Source organism: Andrographis paniculata, unplaced genomic scaffold (genome assembly GCF_009805555.1).
Source record: "Andrographis paniculata isolate CXL003 unplaced genomic scaffold, ASM980555v1 Contig65END, whole genome shotgun sequence".
NCBI lineage: Eukaryota > Viridiplantae > Streptophyta > Magnoliopsida > Lamiales > Acanthaceae > Andrographis > Andrographis paniculata.
Window position 1 is genome coordinate 1 of NW_026137601.1, and position 18,767 is coordinate 18,767.

Below are 18,767 nucleotides of genomic sequence, written 5' to 3' on the forward strand. Positions count from 1 at the left end.
CAAAAACTATCATTTGCGTATATTCAAACAATTCAAACACACAAATGTCTATTGTACAAGGACGTAGAGATAGATATACATCAACTAAAAATGTGAGAAACTCACGATATTCAATTATCATACTTTATGTGTATACTTTGCTTAATGCTAACACAAAGAAGAGCAGCCCAATAAATTTTATGTATGTATATTTAAATACAAATACTATATATTCCCTATGTCATTTAAATTTATATTCTTTTTATTTTTGATTGTCATTTAAAAAATATTCTTTTTTTAGTTAAAAAATATCATTTTTTTTTACTATATAAAAAAATTTTATTTTAAATCCACTATTTTTAAAACTTGTGTCCGATCAAATTGACATGAATTTGAATGATGGAGATAGTATAATTTACTGTTTAATTATGTTCGTATTTTTGTATTAAGTTATGTTTAGTCGAAGCAACTACTTTTATCCATATATTTTTTGGGTGGATGTGTGCTAATTCAAATAGGTGAGGCATCAAGTCCAATTGTGAGAGCAAATGCCAGTTTTGACTAGTTTTTAGTAGGTGTTTTTACTTCTAATTTTGCCCCCCCCCCCCCCCCCCCCCCCCCCCCCAAAAAAAAAAAAATAAATAAATAAATAAATAAAATAAAAATTGTCTCTATAGATTGGTTTTTATAACAAAATAGAAACAGCTTTTTCAGTTCAAAAATATTTCTTAAAGCATCTTGAGGGTGCTTTAAAAAATAAATAAATGTCCAAAAGAATCAAAACTCTGCATGTTCTACCTTGACTCTTCCTCCTCCTGAGTTGAACTATGAGCAGAATTTGACTTCTGATGTGAGGCCGAAATCCTTGAAGGGATACTGCTGCTGGATATATATATATATATATAAACTATTAAGGTATGATATGTTTTTGTGTAGATTAGCTATAAGCTGTATTTATCGATGGAATAAATTTTATTTCAAAAGTTTTAAGTTATGATATGTTTTTGTGTTTTTAAGAATACATTTTGCGTGTAAATTATATTATGAAATTGAAAAAAATAAATAGGGTTTGTTAAAATTGAATGTTGGGTAAACTGATTTAATTGAATTTTATAATTTTAGTCTTGTAATTGGAATATGTCGCAAACTAATTTCGTAAGTGGAAAATTTTCGCATTTTTAGTCATCTGGCGTCGGAAATGTCTACGTGGCACCCGCGTGACTCACCGGTGGACATGTTCCGTCAGGTAAGCGACATCTGACGGACACGTGAATTTTTTTTTTTTAAAAAAAACAATTTAATTTATTTATTTTCTCTCTTTTGTAAAAAAAATTAAAAATTTTCAAAAAATTAAAATTAAAATTAAATTTTTTTACAAAAAATCAAAATAAAAATAAAAATCATGTGTCCGTCAGGTGTTGCTGACCTGACGGACACGTGTCCTACCGGCGAGCCACACAGGTACCACGTAAACATCTCCGGTGCCAGAAAACTAAAATCGCAAAAAGTTTCCACTTACAGCTCCAGACTAAAATGATAAAAGTTGAGATACTTCACTAAAAATCAGTTTACCCTTTCATAGTAAATTTTTAAAATTGACTACTTATTTGATGTAATATAAATAAATTTTTATATGATATTTTAAAATATAAAATTAATTTTTAATATATTAAAAAAAAAAAGTAAATATTTATATGATGTTTTTGCCGAAAAAAAATATATGAATGGAAAAACCCTACAAAAAATGTACACAACCAAACACTTTTGCTTTGAAATTAGAGTTGTTAGATGAATTCTGAAAAATTAAATTATTAGATATATATGCATTAATTTATTTATCTACATGCGGAAAGTCAAAACAAAAATTGCACATGAACGACAATTAAGGGAGGGTCTCGAATGTGAAGATCTCTCATCTAGGCCTGCAATAAATGTAAAAAAGCCAAAAAAAGAAAAAGAAAAAAAAATCCAAAATATCTCCTAAGCTTCTCTCCTAGTACTTTATTTTTATTTTTTATATTTCTATTATAAATATATTTAATTTTGTATGTTTTTGTATTTTATATTCTTTCCGTTTCATTTTAATTGTCTAATTTTATGTAGATACAAGAATCTCACTACAATAAAAAATTATTTTTGTAACAAAATATTTTTGTCTCTAAATCTACTTTTTCCGTTACTAATGACATTAGAGACGGAATTAGGACTAAAATTACGTTAGCTACGTAAACTTTAGGGACGAAATTCTGTTACAAATATATTATTTTTTTTAGCCATGCTAGGAACGCCCAGTTTATGAAAATAATATTTGCCAAGAGGGTATAATTAATAAATTATTAAAAAAATATATTAATAAAATAATTATTATATAATATAAATAATTATAGATTATGATTAAAATTAGAATCGAAAAAAATAGGTACAGTTCGAAAACTCGATCGAACTCGACACAAAAAAAGTGTGCTTGGGCCTTAAAAAGAAGACCCGAAATTTTTTGAACCGTGCCAGGGACGCCCAGTTTATTAAATTAATATTTGAAAATTAATACTTCCTCAGTCCCAAAACTATAGTGTTAATTGAGTTGGGCACATGATTTAACGAATATTGATATTATATTGATAGTTAGTAGAATGTATGGATATTAGTGTAAAAAGTAGTGGCAATTGTGTAATAAAAATGAAAAAAGTAGGGGTAGTTTTACGGTGATATGATTATTTATGAAAATAAGATTTTTGTTTTGAAACGGACATAAATGATAAATAAAACTATTGTATTGGAACTGATGGAGTATATGTATGTATATATATATATATATTAACTAATGAAACAATGATAAAAATTGAGCTACGACTAAATGGTAAGGTTATTGTCTTACTCGACAAAAATAATAATATTAATTGGCTATTAAATACATATAAAATAATCAACCCCTTTTAATTCAAACTTACTTCCAGCACCCTCTCATTAATCGCAAGCGATGACGCTTTAAAATCGAGAAAAGTCTTCATGCTTAAAATTCTTTGATAAAGATATCCTTATCTTGATTTTTTATTTTTATTTTTATTTTTTATTTTTTTTTGTTTTTTATGTGTATCCACTTATTTTCTTTATTATTATTATTATGATTTTAAGAAATTTATTTTAGCATATTAGATAGCATGTAGTAATGTAAATTGCAAACAATATCCTCATGTGTACCTAATTACTCCCTTTGTCCCACGTGCCATGTCCACGTTGCCGTTTCTGTCCGTCTCACATTTTATGTCACTTTCCTTTTTTTGGAAAATGATTACACACTTTAATCTCATTTTAAACTTTTTAATTTTTTTTAATTTTAATTAAACTAATTAATTATCTTAATCTTAATTTATAATTATTTATATTATAGGATAATTATTTTCACTAATACATCCGTAATTATCTATTAATTACACCGTCCTAAAATATTGTGTCTACAATGTAGCAGACACGGTAAGTGGGACGGAGGGTATTATTTTTGTGTATTTATTTTATTGGGAAAATATATCTTACATATTTGCAAAATTCGTTATTTCTATCATTTGGCCGTGCGTAACAGCATGTGGTGTCAACGTCACGCACGGGCAAAGTACAGAAATAACGACTTTTGCAAACATGTAAGATATATTTTGCTAGAGAAATAAATACAGGACAATAGTGATAATGAAGTATACATAAGAATATTTTTTTACAATTTTCTGGTATTTGCTACATATAACTTATCCTTTGTCCGAAAATATTTTAGCTGTGTCTTCTCGTGGAAGTGAACTTCCTCGATTAGGCTCCACAACCAAAAGACATCGAACACACATTTTGTTGAAGGTTTAAACTTAGCATTACAAATGTTTGGTTCTTCGAATTCTATGCGAATAAGACAGAGTATCTCATGGACGAGTATCGAAGAATCCATTTTTTACCTTCAAAATGGTAGTAGGTGCTTCCATGAAATGTGTCCTAAAACCTACTCCAAATACAATACCAAGTCTTGTACAGGATAAGTATTGGCAGGGACAAAAAATTATGTTATTTTTAATAAATATAAAATTTATACAAATTATATTTGATTTGAATTTAAAACGGGTCCTATTTTCTAAATGGGTCATTTGATTCTCTTTTCGGGTCGATTTGTTTTCCAACTTAGTTTTTTATGGCTTCTTTGATCCGAAGAAGTTTGGTTTTCGGTTTGACTTTGTCGGCTTTTGGAGAGCTTTGGTCTCCGTGCGGGCGATTTGATCGTCGGCTTTGGATTTGATGTCTTTTTTAGACGATCCGAGGCTTTGATCTTTGATTTGGCTTTGTCGCCTTTTGGAGATTTGGTCTCCGCGTTGGCGATTTGATCATCGTCTTTGGATTTGTTGTCTTCTTTGGACGATCCGCGACTTTGACATTTGTTTTGGCTTTGCCGCTTTTGGAGGACTTTGGTCTCCGCGTTGGCGATTTGATCATCGTCTTTGGATTTGATGTCTTCTTTAGACGATCCGCAACTTTGATCTTTAGTTTGCCTTTTCCGCATTTTGGAGAGCTTCGGTCTCCGTGTGGGCGATTTGATCCTCAACTTTGGATTTGATGTCTTCTTTGGACGATCCGCAGCTTTGATCTTTGATTTGTCTTTGCCGCCTTTTGGAGATTTGGTCTCCGCGTTGGCGATTTGATCATCATCTTTGGATTTGTTGTCTTCTTTGGACGATCCGCAACTTTGACATTTGTTTTGGCTTTGCCGCTTTTGGAGGACTTCGGTCTCCACGTTGGCGATTTGATCATCATCTTTGGATTTGTTGTCTTATTTAGACGATCCGCGACTTTGACTTTTGCTTTGGCTTTGCCGTTTTTAGAAGACTTTGGTCTCCGCGTGGGCAATTTGATCATCATCTTTGAATTTGTTGTCTTCTTTAGACGATCCGCGACTTTGACATTTGCTTTGGCTTTGCCGCTTTTGGAGGACTTTGGTCTCCGCGTGGGCGATTCGATCGTCGGCTTTGGATTTGATGTCTTCTTTAGATGATCCGCAACATTGATCTTTAATTTGCCTTTTCCGCCTTTTGGAGAGCTTCGGTCTCCATGTGGGCGATTTGATCCTCAACTTTGGATTTGATATCTTCTTTGGACGATCCGCAACTTTGATCTTTGATTTGTCTTTGTCGCTTTTGGAGGGCTTTGGTCTCCGTACGGGTGAATTGATCCTAAGCTTTGGATTTAATGTCCTCTTTAAACGATCCGCGGATTTGATCTTTGGTTTTCCTTTTCCTCCATTTCGAACATACGACGAAGAACGTTAACTCCATCGATTCGCCAACCAATATTGGATCATTTGTCCAAATCGGTGACTTTTCGACGAAGAACGCTTCGAAGGACACGAATAATAATAAAGAACATTCCAGAGAGTCTAGAGAGACTTACCCCTGCGCGAGTCTTCAAATGAACTTCGGTGTCTCAAATGAATTGGCCATGTCTCCTATTTATAGGGGATTGGTGGTCTTGGCTTCCTTTTCGGATGGTGCCACGTGTATAGAAAGATTTTATAATTTTTCATTTTCTATCAGATGCTGCTTTTCATTATTGACGGATTTGATTGTGCACCTTCCTTTCTCGCCAAAATCTTTATATAATTGCCTTTTTTGGAAGATATTAATTTATATATTTCCTTTGTTGACAAGATCTTTATATTATTGCCTTTGTTTGGAAGATATTAATTTATATACTTCCTTTATTGACAAGATTAATTTATTTTGTTGCCAAATTTATTATTGCTCTATTTATGCACGTAATATTTGCACGATATCTTCCATTTTAAGCATATTTTTGCATTAATGGTTGATATTTATTGTACAAAAATTAACATATGTGCATAATTAAATATCATATATTTATTTTATTGAAATTTTATTTTCTTCCAAAATATATGATATCTAATTGATTTTAAACATATATTTTTAGTGTCTACGCTACCAACTAAAACTCTTGAAATAATTTGGGATCGACATTTGTGCCATCATCAATTTTTAAAATTTTCTTATTAGCTGCGATAAGGGTGTCAATGGCTTTGCAATTCTCCATCGCAAATTTACTGGTAGTTTCTCGGACAACACCATTGGCGATGAATTAAATTTCCATTATTAATTTGTTTCACCTCGATGCCAAGATAGTACGTAGTTCATAAGATCTATGTTCATTTCAAAATTCTCTCATCTTCGCATGCTTAGACTTTGAGCATATGCGGATCATTCCCGGCAGGCCCGTTCCTGGCTCTTTTTAGGCCCGGGGCGAAATTGAAATAGTAGGCCCCTAAATATATATTTTTATATTAGTATAATAATAAAAATAATTTTATATATTTTTAATGTAAATGTTAAAATAAAATTAATTTTTATATACTGAAACATCAAAATATAAATAAAATTAATGTATAGTTTTAGTATAATATAAAAAATCCAAAAAAAAAATATATGATTTAATATTGTTTGAAGAAATTTTTTTTTAAATAGTCAAAATCTTTAAAGAAATTTTCAAACATAACTATTATTTAGGATGTTTTGTTTTATATTTTGGTTTGAAGAAATGTTGTTGATATAATGTATAACAAATTATGTAAATAGTAAAAAAAATACTTGGCTCTGTTTACTTTAAAATTTTATTTCTGCTTTTACTATTCCAATTTTATTTTCCCTTCAAAAATATCAAATCAAACTGTTGAGATATTTTAGATATTCAGTTTTAGATTTAGTAGATTTATATCTAGATTTGATCTTATTCATAGATTAGATTACTTAGATTTAGTTTTGTATTGCTTCTTATTTTAATGATCAAAAAGACAATTTCATTATTTTCCCCCAAATTTCTAACACAAACACTCAATTTTCATTTATTTTATTATACTAAAATCTAATTTTATATTCAAAAGATCACATCAATACATATTTATATCACATCAATTCCAAATTTTACTATTAAAATCAAAACCTCTAAAGTAATATATTAATTTTTTTGAAAAAATGACTGGAATTTTTGATAAAAAAATAAACTCATTATATAATTAACAATATTTAAAAAATATCAACAAAAAATATAGTAGAATATACAAATTTAAATATATAACCATAAAAATATAAATATAAATAACACACAAAATATTATTCTCTATCATATCTTCATAATTTTACATAATTTACAACAAAAATATATAAAAATTATACAATTAAATAAATCATATAAATACATAATTAAAAAATTAAAATAAACATAATTTATTTAAAAAATAATATGAAATAAATTCTTTATTTAAAAATTAATTTTATTTATTCCTTAAAATATTTAACAATAATAATAATAATAATAATAATAATATATTTATATATTAAGTATATAAATATATATATATAATTGGAGACTCCCATGGACCCCCTAAAAAAAATGGGCCCTGGGCAAGGCTTCTACGGCCCTGGCCCTGGCCCTGGCCCGGGCCGGGCCTGCATACAATACAAAGATTAATCTTGAAACCAAGCTAGAAAAATTAGTATTGAGCTGTTGATGTCTTGATTGTAGAAAACTTTAAGCTACTCCTTAACTCCACTGCTTGGAGGCTATGATTTAATTTTAGTCACAAAAGAATAAAATGTAAAAATAAATAAATAAGATTTTAAAAAGATTTTCGAATTTAATTACAATTTTTTTTTTGTTTTTCCTTTAACTAAACAATTAGGTCATGATTCTAACTAAATACATAATGTTCAGGCCCGGCCCGGGTCCATCTCTAAAAGGAGGCCCAAGTGTCCAACATGTCTTCATCCAATGGCGTGGCAGAATTGTTCACTTCAACTATTTACACTCTACATACTTGCACAAAATTGCATTCAAGATTTTAATCTATGGATCGTGATTTCTTATCTTCTATTATCCTTTTTTCTTCTCTCATATTTCTTGCATTCTTATGGAATCTAATCACTCGCTCCAAACGTCCCCGGAGTTCCGGCGAACTTCCGCCGGGGCCGAGAAAGCTGCCGGTCATCGGGAACTTGCACAACCTTGTCAGCTCCCGACCACCGCATCATATTTTAGCCGACTTGGCGTCGAAATATGGGGCGATGATGCACTTGCGGCTAGGTGAAATCAGCACGGTTGTTATATCGTCGCCGGAGGCAGCAAAAGAGGTCATGAAGACATATGACATCAACTTCGCTAATAGGCCATCTTTCTATGCATCGAAGATTATAACTTATGACAACTCCGACATAGGATTCTCCAATGGAGAATACCGGAAAAATTTGCGAAAAGTAAGCAAAATGGAGCTGCTGAGTGCGAAGCGCGTCAAATCTTTTCGTCCCTTAAGGGAAGAAGTGTTTTCGGATATGTGCAGTTGGATAGCTTCAAAAGAAGGCTCGTCGATAAACTTGACTGAGAAAGTTTCCTTGGCGACTTTTGATGTGGCTTTGCGGGCATCGCTTGGCGGAAAGATTGATGAACACACAGCAATGGTAGATGTAACTAAGGAGTCTTTCGATTTACTCGCAGGATTTTATGCCGGCGATTTGTTTCCCTCCATCAGTTTGTTGCAATCAATCGACGGATTTAGAGGTCGTGTGGAGAAGGTGCACAAACTATCCGATGCCATACTCCAGAAGATTATTGACAGTCGAAAAGTAGCCAAATCTCAAGGCAAAACACACGAAAACTTGGTTGATATTCTCCTCAAATTCCATAAGGATACCGGGCATGATCTCGGCTTAAGCGATGACAATATAAAAGCTGTGCTACAGGTTTGTCATCAAAGTTTTACTATGTTGAGTAATTTCGATTTTGTCTAGAGTTTCATTGATCAGTATTATTTAGAAGGAATCCGGACTTTTAATCTAAAATTTGTGATAGTTGGACTGATCCTTCATCTTTAGCGAAGGCAGTTTCCACATTTTTTCCAATGTAGAAGTTATTTAACACTCTCTTAGATATGATAATCTCGAAAATTCAAACAGGATCAATACTCAATACGGGAATTATGACTCTGATACCATGTCAAATGATGTTAATGATCGACTCACCTAAAAACTTAAATTTGTTAGGCATACGTATCATTTATTTATTTATCTACAAACGAGAGTATACTAACAAGTATGAATCTTCTTATGCACATAGGATATGTTCATTGCTGGAATCGAAACATCATCGACAACTACAGATTGGGCCATGGCAGAAATGATGAAACATCCAAGCCTTCTTAAGAAGGCACAAGATGAGGTGAGACAGATTTTTCTCGACAAGGGATTTGTCGATGAGTCCGACTTCGATGAGCTAAAGTACCTAAACTTAGTGATCAAAGAAACTTTCCGAATCCACCCGCCGGGGCCTTTAATTCTCAGAGAAAACAAAGAGACCTGTGAGATCAATGGATACACAATACCTGCAAAAACAAGGGTTGTGGTGAATGCATGGGCCATTGGAAGAGATCCCAAAATCTGGAAAGATGCCGACAGCTTTATACCAGAGAGATTTCTCGATAACAATATTTCAGCCGATTACACTGGAAAGAATTTCGATTACATCCCTTTTGGCTCTGGTCGAAGGATTTGCCCTGGAATGTCATTCGGCATAGCTAACGTCGAATTCCCATTGGCAATGTTACTCTACCACTTCGATTGGGTTTTGCCACAGGGAATCAAACCTGAAGATGTGGACATGGCTGAATCCTTTGGCCTTACAGCAGTAAGAAAAACTCCTCTTACTGTGATTCCCAAATTGAAAAACCCTTTGCCTGTAAAGTAAAATCGAGAGACACACTATCTTCCTTAATTTCCTTGTTCGATCGAGCCATTTGTAATCATTGAAAAATAAGGCTTGATCGATGTATAAGCACTAGCTACTGCTAATAATAGATTTAAACTTGTTTTACTTTTTTTCGAAACTTTGGTTAATGAATTCCATCTATCTTACAGGAGAGACCATGAGGCTGTGTTTCTTTGGACATGTATATAGGTTTTTTTATTATTCATTAATTTGATTGTCAGTATCAAATAAAATATATTTTTATATTATAGGAAACATAAATTTAACATTAAAACTCAAATAAAAAAAACCCCCAAACCTCCAAATTAATTAAAATACATCGTTAGTGTAACTCAAATCCCCAAATCAACAAAAACACACATCTTTATGCAATTTGTTAATTATAAATGGGTAAACTTTTTTTTTTTAGTCCATAACCATAACCCTTTATCATTTTAGTCCCGAAGCTTGTCGCAAATTAGTCCTATAAGTGAAAAATTCTCGTTGTTTTAGTTCTCCGACACTAGAGACGTCCGTGTGGCTCGCTGAAGGCTACGTGTCTGTCATGACCTGGCTCGTGGATTTTATTATTTTTTTTTTTCATTTTTTTATTTTTTTAAACAAATTGATTTTAAATTTTATTTGCCTTTTTTTAAATTTTTTTATTTGGTTCAATTGAATAAAAATAAAATAAGTAAAATAAAAATCCACTTATCCGCCAAGTGTCGCTGACTTGGCGGGAAACCTAACGGACACGTGGCTTCCGGCGAGCCACGCAGGCGTCTCCGACGCTGGAAGACACATGCTTCGGGACTAAACGGATAAAAGAGTCTAATTGACTAAAAAGTTAGTTTACCCATTATAAATTTATATTTTTGATCGATTGGTTTTATCCAACAATATCTCGTGAAAATATTACGATTTAATTAATGGAACCGAATGACAAATAAATTCAAAATAATATTAAACCAAATCAAAATCAAGTAGATAATTCGAAATCAACAAAAACAAAGAATTATAAATTACATGGGCCAATGCTAGACTGAAAACACTGGACCTACAATCCATCCACACCAATACACAGCCCATATTTCAACCTCAATTGTCTACTGATAATATAGAGTTATTAGTATTTATATTTATTTTATTTTATATTTTTACTGAAATATCATTTTAGCATATATTTATATTAAAATTAAAAAAAAAAACTATTTAATTAAAATCATTAAATAAATTTATTGAAACAATTTTATTAGGCAAAAACAATTTAGTTTTCTTTTATTAAAACTCCAACCTAACATGTGTTTATTTACATTTTTTTTTTATATTATTCAATCATTACAATTTTTTATAAAACTATCTAATTTCTTTTATTATTATTAAATATCACATTTAAATCGTTATTCAAACTTTATAATAATAATATCAACTAATCATGCAGCATGAATCATTAATGTAGAAAATTAGGGTAAAGTAGGCTGCGGACATGACTTATGGGTGGCAAAAATATTTGGGTTTGTTTTTTCAAGATCTGAAATTAAAATTTTTGTTTAAATAATAATATAATATAATTTTTTTGTTTATTTCCACATGAAAGAAATTCATTAATAAAATTTAAATTATTTTTTATCCATATTATTTATTTCATTTATTTTAATTTTTTTATTTATTTAAAACAGCTGATGTGCCCGATGCTAATTGTCTAACCAAACACACGTTTTGCTCTGTTTATTTAAGGTATGGTTGTATTTTTGTACCATAAAATCTTTTTATTTGCCAAATTATCAAATTAAAAATATTTAATTTTTAGTTAACACATAATGAAAAATATATATATATATATATATTTTAAATATTATATAAAACACTTACTTATATCATATGTCCAATCCAAAAGTCTACATTGTTATTTTTCTCCTTCTCATCAAATATATACATTCCTGTAATTGTAAAATATTTTCACTCTAATACTAAATTTTCTTTAATATTTACGTAAAGTATAAATATATTATTACACATATTATATACAAATAGAAAATTTGTCTTTATACACTCTTACCAATGAAATATTAATATTCTCTAATTTATTACCAGAAAAGAAAAAGCAAACTAAGATGTGCGATCTTTTTGTCAAAACAAACTAATTCATTTTTTTTTAAAAAAATAATAATACTTCTTTTATTCAAGAGTAAACTTCTCATTGTTTTTTAATCATTGATATTAACGTAAAAGTAACTTGAAAATTAAACTAGATAAGTATTTTGATACTTAGGTGAAAACTATTTTTTCTAAAAATAAATGAAAAGTTTTGATTAAGACAAAAATGTTAAGAAGGGATTTGGGCTTACAACCTAAAACCACTGATGATAGGTGGAGTGGCTCTTCACCCTTGTAAGCAAAGGGGAGATTCCACATTTTTTTCAATATGGGATATATATTCAACACTCTCCTTTCAAATGATAATCTTGAAAATCTATACAGATCCAAACTCAATACGGACACCTGGCTCTGATGATACCATGTTAAGAAGGGATACGGGCTTCCAACCTATCATCAGTTGATTTTAGGTTGGAAGTCCGGATCCCTTCTTAACAAGACTAAAATAACAAAATGAGAAATTTACTTTTAAACGAAGAAAGTATATTACACACTCATTATATTTATATTATCTACCCAAATTTATATGAAAAAATATTCTTTCAACACAAACAATATATAGTTTTCTTATTTTTCTAATTTATTCCAATTTATTTGTGTATGCAAATTGGAAAAACTAAGCAAGCATATTCAAGATTTTATTTATATACATATTTTTAAAAAAAGTTTTGACTACAGTATTAATAGTATTTTGGATTTTTTTTTTTTTAAAAAAAAAGATTCTGCCACATCAAATATTTTTTAATAAAATATTATATCAAATATTCAATTGTTTTTCAAAAAATTTCAAAACTCTTAAAAAAAAAAAAAGCAAAAAAATAAACTCTGAAAAATTTGTATTTTGTAAATTTCAAAACTCTTAAAAAAAAAAAAAAGCAAAAAAATAAACTCTAAAAAATTTGTATTTTGTAGTAGACAACATGCTATTTATTCATTCAATCTACTTTTAGGTGATACAATTTTTTATAAATATTATAAAAAAAAATATAGTATTTACCTTTTAATACAATATATAATTCACAAAATTTAACAATTTTACATAAAAAAAAAAAAGAAAAATATTATTTCTTTTTATAAGTACGGCCATAATTCTCCGAACTTAATATAGAAAAATATATTTATCAAAAAAACACAAAGTGAACAGGTTTTGTAATTATATCTTTAGTCGCATCCTAAAATATCTTTAATTTGCGGATGTCATGAGAGCATGTTTTGACTATATCAAGAGTTTAGCAGCTGCTCTTTTTTCTTGCTTTCAAATATGTATACATATTAATAGAAGCCCTATTTAATATAATGTATTTTGGATATACGCAGAGACATCGAATATCGTAAATTTGTGGACATGTTTTGTAGTGATATATGGACAGAAACAAAATATCGATATATAGGGGCGGACCGACGTAGGGGCAAGGGTGAGCTGCAGCCCCCTCCTCACCCCCAGTTTTTATAGTTTACTTATTTATATTTATATTTATATATATTTTTATTTAAATATATGTTATATAAATAAAATAGATAAATAAAAAAATACTAAAAAATTGTATAGTTGGTCTCAATAAAACAAATACAAAAATAAATATTTATAATAAATAATTAATATTATTGTTGTAGTTAGTTATTTGTATTTATCTCCTTTAAAATATAATAACGAGAATAATAATTTTTTCGAACAATAAATAAAGATTTATAAATAGAATATATTATTTCAAAATTAGTCCCTCTCAAATATAATCTTACTTCCGGCCACGGTATATATACACAGACATATTTTTTGTTACACCAATACCAAAATATTTAACTAATAAAATATTATATTTCTCAATCTATTACAAAACTCTAAAAGACCCTTTTAAACTAAAATAGTATATTTGTAACGGAATTCCGTCACTAAATATCACGTAGTTAACGTAATGCCATCGTTAATTCCGTCTCTAATATCATTTGTAACAGAAAAAAGTGAATTTAAAGACGGAAAAATCTGTTACAAAAATGATATTTTCTTGCAGTGAATATATAATATCAATCAATTTAAATGGATTGGGGCGTCAATTAGCTGTTGATACAATTAAATAAGCAAATTATATAAAGATAACACAATAGATGTTTTATTATAAGATATTATATACTAAATTACATCATATGATGTATGAAATATATGCTACGATCGACAGTATATAATATATGCCGATTACTTTTATTATAAACTAAGTGTTTACACACCAAGCTTTATGAGTATGATTGTAAATGGTTCGGACATGGAATCAATAATAATATGCATCAATTATACTTGAGAGGCAAAGGGTTTCTCAGTTTGGGAATCACATAAAGTGGGCTTTTCCTTCTTGCTGTAAGCCCGAAGGACTCAGCCATGTCCCAATATTGAGGTTTGATTCCCTGTGGCAAAACCCAATCAAAGTGGTAGAGAAACATTGCCAATGGGAGTTCGACATTGGCAAGGCCGAATGTCATTGCAGGGCAAATCCTTCTCCCAGCACCAAAAGGGATGTAATCGAAATTATTCCCGGTGTAATCGACTGAAATATTGTTATCGAGATATCTCTCTGGTATAAAGCTGTCGGCATCTTTCCAGATTTTGGGATCTCTTCCAATGGCCCATGCATTCACCACAACTCTTGTTCTTGCAGGTATTGTGTAACCATTAATCTCACACGGCTCGTAGTTTTCTCTGGGGAGCAGTAGAGGCCCTGGAGTATGAATCCTCAAAGTCTCCTTGATCACTAACTTTAGGTACTTTAGCTCATTGAAGTCGGACTCATCGACAAATCTCTTGTTGCGAAAAACTTGTCTCACCTCGTCTTGTGCCTTTTTAAGAACTTTTGGATGTCTCATCATTTCTATCATAGCCCAATCTGTAGTTGCCGATGATGTTTCGATTCCAGCAAAGAACAGATCCTATGTACACGAGAAGATTCATTTCAACTTGTAGCGAAATGCATCATTAATTACATATTATACAGTTTTACGACATAAGTTAGTCAATGTAGTAAAGTTTTAGTAACAAACCTGTAGCACAGCTTTTATGTTGTCATCACTTAAATAGAGATCGTGTCCGGCGTCTTCACGGAATTTAAGGAGAACATCGGCCAGGTTCTCGAGCTGTTCGTCTTGAGATCCAACTTTTCGATTGTTGATAATCTTCTGGAGTATCCTATCCGACAGTGTGTGCACCTTCTTCACGCGGCCTCTAAATCCGCCAATCGCTTGAAACAAACTGATGGAGGGAAACAGATCGCCGACATAATATCCTCCGGCTAATTCAAAAGCTTCTTTCACCGTGGACACGAATTCTGCGTGCTCATCGTTGTTATCGCCAAGGGCTGCTCGCACAACAATGTCGCACGTCGCCAAGGAGATTTTCTCACTCAAGTTGATTGAGGAGCCTTCTTTCGAAACTATCCAATTGCACATATTCAGAAACACTTCTTCCCTTAAGGGACGGAAAGATTGGACTCGCTTTGCGCTCAGCAACTCTATTGTGCATACTTTTCGCAACTGTCTCCAGTATTCGCCGTACGAGGAGAATGCTATGTCAGAATGCTCATAAGTTAAAATTTTTGTTGCAAAGTGGGATGGCCTATTAGCGAAGTTGATGTCGTGCGTCTTCAATACCTCTTTCGCTCCTTCGGGTGATGATATTACGATCGTGCTGATTTCACCAAGCTGCAAGTGCATCATTGGCCCATATTTCGACGCCAAGTCGGCTAAAATATGATGGGGTGGTCGGGAACTAATGAGGAGGTGCAAGTTCCCGATGACCGGCAGCTTTCTCGGCCCCGGCGGAAGATTGATCAATGAATTCCGGGCTCGTTTGGAGCGAATGATTACATTCCATAAGAATGCAAGAAATATGAGAGATGAAAAGAGGATGATCGAAGATGATAATTCACTATCCATAGATTTGAATCTTGAAGAGTGAGTTTGAATGGAATTTGCTTCTAGTTTGGAGTATAAATAGTTGAGGACAAGTTCCCATTCAAATAGTAGCATTGGGGTTTTAATTTTAGATTGGACCGTAGGATAAGAAAAAAATTTAAATTAAAATAATTATTTAATACGATGAAAAAATAATTATCGATGTTAAATAAAAAATAAAATATAATTATTATTTGTTACATGTATCGATTAGTTTTCAACCCAAACATCTTTTATACATATACATGTTTTCTAAAATAATAATTTTTTTGCTTTTATATTAAAATTAATTTTTATATTTAAAATATTATTTAAAAATTATTTATATTATAATTCAAAATCCAACTTATATAGATCCACAACTATTGAAAATTGAAAAAAAAAGTAGTTCAAATCATTTGAATTACATTTTCTTCACACAACATGCTACTAATAATGATTCTAGTACTTAACATACTTTTATACACTTATATACTCTTTTATTCCATAACTAAGTATCTATTTGTTTAGTCCACGTAATTTTAGAAATATTAGTATTATATTGAGCTATAGTATGAATAAAGTAAAAATGACTAAAATAACCTTATTAGTATTGTGTGATATAAAAATAATGACATTTATGTAAGATATTGTAAATTGTAAGGGTATTTGTAATATTAGATAGATAGTATAGTTACTTAAAAAAAGAAAATTGATACTTTGTTATGAGATGAACTAAAATGAAAAGATGGATAATTTGTTATGGAACGGAGGGACTATCGATACAATTACAAATATAAACAAAAATTACATATATTTTACTGATTAGATCAATATGGTGTTGTTTGATTTCTTTCTTATTAATACAGTAACAATTCTCTTATATTTTTTATATTATTATTTTTTTTATAAAAGATTAAAAAATAATAAAATTTATTTCAGCTCAACCAAAATAGCAGTGCTCTAAAATATTTTCATAAATTCCAGCAAGGGTGTGTTTGTTTGGAGGTTTGGATTTTGAATTGGGATTTGAATAGTAAAAGTTTTTAAATTTGAATAGTTGTATGATGTGATATAAATAGGTGTTAATGTGATATTTTGAATGTAAAATTAATTTTTAGTATAATATAAAAAATAAAAAATAGGTATTTGATTTGATATTTTTGGGAGAAAAAAATAGAATGAACAGTGGATTGGAAATCCAATCCCCCGAACAAATAGCAATCATACATGGAAAACATGGTTGACCTTTTTGTGGATGTCATGAGAGCAAGTTTTGTAATCTGAAGACTTCTGTGGCTGGTCGTTTTTCTTGCTTGAATTAATTGTTTTCTTGAAAGATAACGACAGAATCTCTTGTCTGATGATTGGACAAGTTAGCAACCATAAATTTGTATCTATTTGTATGCTCGTGAAACACACATATGTGCAGTCGTTTTATAAACAGGATTATCTTATATGTCATGTTGGCATGACTAAAATATACAACAAAAATTTTCCGCAAAAGATGGTCTGATAATATTAGAATGAATTTGTGATTGTAAAATCATGTTTTTAAGCCCGACGCTGACTTGTCTTGCCCGGGGTTCCTATGGTATATTTGTATACAAAATTTTAACACAATAAAGATTAATTAAGTCAGATAAGAAAAGTCACATTAGGTGAATCATGTGTGATCTAAAAAAGCCATCGGGGATTTGAATCGTTTTCCTAATGTTTGTAGTATTACGTTATACTGATTAACTATAACTAACACCCTAACTACTTAATTCAAAAATGGAGGACGGGTTGGAGATGGCCTGATATGTGTAGATTTACATAAGATTCCATGCAATTCTAGCCAAACAATATTTGTTTTGATGATTTTACACCCTACCCTACCCTACCCTACCCTATCCCTACTACTGTGACTTGTGAAATAAACAAATAATTATTAATGGCCTTGATTTCTCCTCATCTATGGCATCACTCAACATCATTAACGGCTTCTTAAAAGATCTAAGGTGTGTTTTGTTGGGTTTGAATTGAAAAGATTTGATTTGTTTTTGCATTTAAATTGAAAAGAAAAGCCAAATAAACAAACCTAACGGTGCACAATCTGTTAAAAGATTTTATCACTAGAATCTGCAAAGAAATAAAAAGTTGGTTTACCTCTTAGGTTGTTATATGGATTTAATGAGGCTCTTGTGCTTCAAGGCCTAGAATGTAATACTTCGGAGTCGGGCCGATGGTAGCCCAACTCTCGTAGATGAGTCGGTGCTACGTTATCCAATGTTGAATATAAGTAATATGGATTAAATAGACTACTCATGTCAACAACGTACACATTCCTTCTCGTAAGCTCTACCGAAAGAACTCTAAAGTTTGAGCGTGTTTGTCCTAAAATAATTTGAAAATAGATGACCTGAAAGTCTCCAGGGGCGAGCACGAGTGAGGACAGATACACTGCAAAGACTTGTGTTGGCCTATAAGACTATTTTATGGTAAAGATTGTGAATGAAGTGATGGATGCATCAAATGTTCATCTTTATAAAAATAAAATAATATTAATAATAAAAAAATAAAATAAAACAAAATGGAACAAAAAATTAGCCTCTTCTTTGGCAACACTTCAGACTTCACTTATCTGCTTATGGTGACTTCCCCATTGAAGGATTGAACAAACATATAACCCTTAATTTTGAGCTCTAATCATAGCCTATAAGAATATTTCTTTTTCATTATCTAGCTTATCTTCTTCTGATCAATCACATAACCATAAAACGCAAGTAGAAGCAATGCATTCGGCCTCGTGCTAAGGTTTGACCTATATATTTATATATACTTTGATATATATTTTTTGTAACTAACACTTTAAAATTACTGGTGAAAATATCTGGTTTAGCCATCCCAACGTAGATATTTGTGATCGAATTGAGTTAACAAATTTTTTATTCAACCACTCTATT

General features: G+C 30.7%; 2 protein-coding genes across 2 annotated transcripts; one reads left to right on the top strand and one right to left on the bottom strand.

Annotated features, from left to right (window-relative positions):
• Nucleotides 1-7,859: 7,859 nt before the first annotated feature.
• Nucleotides 7,860-9,936, top strand: LOC127262113 (salviol synthase-like). Its single transcript, XM_051290639.1, has 2 exons — nt 7,860-8,747; nt 9,121-9,936. The coding sequence occupies exons 1-2, from the start codon at nt 7,860-7,862 to the stop codon at nt 9,745-9,747; spliced, it is 1,515 nt and encodes a 504-aa protein (XP_051146596.1). The 3' UTR covers nt 9,748-9,936.
• A 4,079-nt stretch (nt 9,937-14,015) lies between these two features.
• Nucleotides 14,016-15,873, bottom strand: LOC127262241 (salviol synthase-like). The gene is made up of 2 exons (XM_051290835.1): nt 14,932-15,873; nt 14,016-14,820 (listed from the first exon to the last, which is right to left on the bottom strand). Exons 1-2 carry the CDS (start codon nt 15,820-15,822, stop codon nt 14,185-14,187), a joined length of 1,527 nt encoding a protein of 508 aa, XP_051146792.1. The 5' UTR covers nt 15,823-15,873; the 3' UTR covers nt 14,016-14,184.
• Nucleotides 15,874-18,767: the final 2,894 nt, after the last annotated feature.

What these genes read in the sequence shown, in the direction of transcription:
- LOC127262113 (XM_051290639.1), top strand. Translation starts at nt 7,860, where the DNA reads ATGGATCGTGATTTCTTATCTTCTATTATCCTTTTTTCTTCTCTCATA. An exon ending in ATATAAAAGCTGTGCTACAG is followed by an intron (nt 8,748 to 9,120) that starts GTTTGTCATCAA and finishes TTATGCACATAG; the next exon opens with GATATGTTCATTGCTGGAAT.
- LOC127262241 (XM_051290835.1), bottom strand. Translation starts at nt 15,822, where the DNA reads ATGGATAGTGAATTATCATCTTCGATCATCCTCTTTTCATCTCTCATA. An exon ending in ACATAAAAGCTGTGCTACAG is followed by an intron (nt 14,821 to 14,931) that starts GTTTGTTACTAA and finishes TCGTGTACATAG; the next exon opens with GATCTGTTCTTTGCTGGAAT.